Source organism: Calidris pugnax, unplaced genomic scaffold, assembly GCF_001431845.1.
Source record: "Calidris pugnax isolate Ruff unplaced genomic scaffold, ASM143184v1 scaffold1753, whole genome shotgun sequence".
Classification (NCBI taxonomy): Eukaryota; Metazoa; Chordata; class Aves; order Charadriiformes; family Scolopacidae; genus Calidris; species Calidris pugnax.
Window position 1 is genome coordinate 12,044 of NW_015094502.1, and position 2,988 is coordinate 15,031.

Here is a 2,988-nt window from a genome sequence, read left to right on the forward strand (position 1 = left end):
GGGGGGGGGGGGGGGGGCCACCTCGCCCTCCCGTCTCCCCGGGCTCATCCCCGACCCCCGGGGGGTGAGGAGCCAGCCCCGACGCCAGCGCTCAGCCCCGGAACCCCCCCAACCGCGGTCCTTCCGGAGCCAGCCCGGGCCCGTGGGTGTGATGAGAGCGCCCGTCCTCAGCCACCCGCCGCGGGGGGGCCGTGTCTCCGCTCCCACCGCCGCCACCGGCCCCGGCCCGGCCCGGCCCGGCCTGGAGAAACAAACCCGTGGCGCTCCCGGTCTGAGCCCGGCCGGTTCCCCACCATCCATCCCCTCTTTCCCCGCGTAGGTGCCTCGGCGCGGCCGGTCGCTGCTGAGATTCCCCGGGGGGACGGACGCCCTTCTCGGGTGGGCAAGGTGGCTTGGCCCAGGGCGCGGGAGGAGATGAGGACGGCGGAGGATTCCAACGGGACGGTCCTGCACCGCCTCATCCAGGAGCAGCTGCGCTATGGGAACCTCAGCGAGAACCGCACGCTGCTGGCCATCCAGCAGCAGGCCCTGCGCAGCGGCGGAGGGGCCGGCAGCCCCCGCTCCTCCCTGGAGAGCCTCAGCCCGGAGGAGAGCCAAATGGTGCAGCAGTCCACCCGGCAGGAGCCCCAGGGCCAGGAGCATCACTCCGACCACCTCTACTTGGAGACGGGCCTCTACCGGCTCTGCCAGCCCCAGCACAAGGGGGGCGAGGAGCTCCCCACCTACGAGGAGGCCAAGGCGCATTCCCAGTACTACGCCTCGCAGAGAGGGGGTGAGCAGCAACCGGGGGGGTTTCGGGGGGAAAACGCTCCCCGCGGGGCCGAGAGCGGCGCCCGACGCCCCGACGAGGGGCTGAAGGACCTGAAGCACGGCCACGTGCGGTCGCTGAGCGAGCGGCTGATGCGGATGTCGCTGGAGAGGAACGGGGCCAAGGCGCAGAGCCCCATCAGCGCCTCCCACAGCTACCCCCAGCTCTCCCGGCACCACCAGCTCGCCCCCCACCACCGAGGGCAGCACCCCGAGGGGCCGGAGCCGCGGGGACCCCCCCCGGAGTATCCCTACGTCATCCCCTCCCAGGAGGCTTACCTGGCCGAACCCCCACCCTGCTCCCGGGAAGCTCCTGGATTTCAGCATCCCGAAATCAGGTAACAACCCCCATTCCCCCCTTTCCCCCCTTTCCCCCCTTTCCCCTCTTTTTGGGGTGCTCACGGGGTCTCTCCCAGCCGCAGCACCCCCGGAGCAGCCGGGAGGGATGCTCGGAAGATGTGGGATGCGGAAGGGCTCCAGGGGAGCCGTTCCCAAACCCCTTTTCCTCAAGGGGCTGGATCCAGCTCAGCCCACAGGGATATCTGCAGGGACCCCTCCGGCCCTCTCCTCTCCCCAGTTTCCCCCAGTACAGTTGAGCTTTTCCAACTGGTGATGAAAATCCCACTACCTCTTCAGACCTCGCCCCCTCCCCATGCGCCGGGAGGAATTTGGGGTTAATTTAGGAGCTGGAACCAGCTCAGGAAATGGCTAAATTTAGAACAGGCGTTGGGGCAGGGTGGAAGGCAAACGTGCCCCCCCACTCTCTGGAACCCCCAGTTTGCCCCAGTTTGCTGCGGGACGGCTGCTGAGCCGAGGGCTGGTGGTGGAGGCAGCTTGACACCTCCGGCAAAGCCCCAGGTTGCCTCCGAGAGAGGCCACGGAGAGGAGCCCAGAGGACCAGGCATTGCCGGGAGGGCTGGAAACAACTTCTTCCAGCCTGGAAAACAATGGGGGAAAAAGGGGATTGAAGCCTCCATGGGAGGACACGCGCCGCTCCCGCCCGCCCCGACCTATCCCGGCCGAGAGCGATAGCATCTCCGGCAGGAAAACCTTCTCCTTCCAGGGAACAAAGAGGGGAAGGGGAGCCGCGAGGAAGATGTATTTATTCTTCCTCGCTCCGATATCATCCCGCAGGAATGCGGGCCCTTGGCGGGCAGCCCGCCCGCAGCGGGGCCAGGCTCTGCGCAGGGTACTGGGGGCTGTCGAGGGACTAGGGGTGGTGGTACCAGGGGCAGCCTTTGCTCCTCTGAGCACAGTGAGGATCTGCTGAGAGTTTGGTGGCGTGGAGCTGCACCAGGAGCCCTCGCTTTGCCCAGAAAACAAGGAAAAGGGGCAGCGCTGCCGGCTTCCCGGGAGCATCCTTTGCCGAGCTGTTGTCCCCCCACAGCGTCCCCCCCTGGTAGCGTGGGCTTGAGGGGCTGGGAGCCCACCCTGGGGGGTGGGACAGCCAGGTCCTGGAGCTGTCGGGTCAAGGCATCCCCGTGAGATGGGGTTTGTCTCGTGTTCGAGGGTGCTTTTAGAAGGCAAACACCCTGAAAAGCAGGATAGGTGCTTCCCAGAGCCTCCCTCCTCCTTTGGGGTGATGCGGGGGGCACCAGCGCCCGCTTGTCCCCCCCTGGGTTTGGAGTGGTTGGGGTGATGATGTTGGGGGGGGTTCCCCTGCCCTTTCTGAGCCCCTCCAGCATCCCTTCATCCTCCCTTCATCCTCTCTCCCCGCAGGGTGCTGCCCACCCACCTCCCCGCCGCGTTCCTGCCGCCGGGTGCCCTGTGCCCGGGCAGCCTGGGTCCGGCGGGGGTGGATGCCCTGGTGGGCTCCCAGGCCACCTCGTCCGGCAGCCGCCTGGCCCGTGCGGACGCCGTCCTGCGGGAGAACGAGAGGCTCCAGCGGGAGAATGAGAAGCTGCGGCAGGAGCTGGAGAGCTGTGCCCAGAAGGTCAACCTCATCCAGAAGGTGAGCATCACCCCCCACCATGGCATCGTGTTGTCCCCCCCATCTCGGGGTGTCGGGGGGGGGGTGGGGATGATGCTCCACCAGCTGCTGTGAAAACTCACCCCCTTCAAGCCTTTTCATCCCTTCTCCCCTCCAGCGACGTGCTCCCCCCTCCCAGCAGCTGCGTTTCAGTGACACGGCAGCCGGGACCTGGGGGAGAAGGAGCCCATTCTCCGGTGACCCCCCCCAAC

The 2,988-nt window shown here is 67.6% G+C and overlaps 1 protein-coding gene across 2 annotated transcripts in view; it reads left to right on the top strand.

The window, feature by feature from the left end:
* Window positions 1-299: 299 nt before the first annotated feature.
* AMOTL2 (angiomotin like 2) overlaps window positions 300-2,988 on the top strand; it is a 7,892-nt gene continuing 5,203 nt past the window's right edge. For both annotated transcript variants that reach the window (XM_014962921.1, XM_014962922.1), the window contains exons 1-2: window positions 300-1,145; window positions 2,527-2,758. In XM_014962921.1, coding sequence (XP_014818407.1) covers window positions 415-1,145; window positions 2,527-2,758 — 963 coding nt within the window. In that variant the 5' untranslated portion in view covers window positions 300-414. The remainder of the gene's footprint in view (window positions 1,146-2,526; window positions 2,759-2,988) is intronic.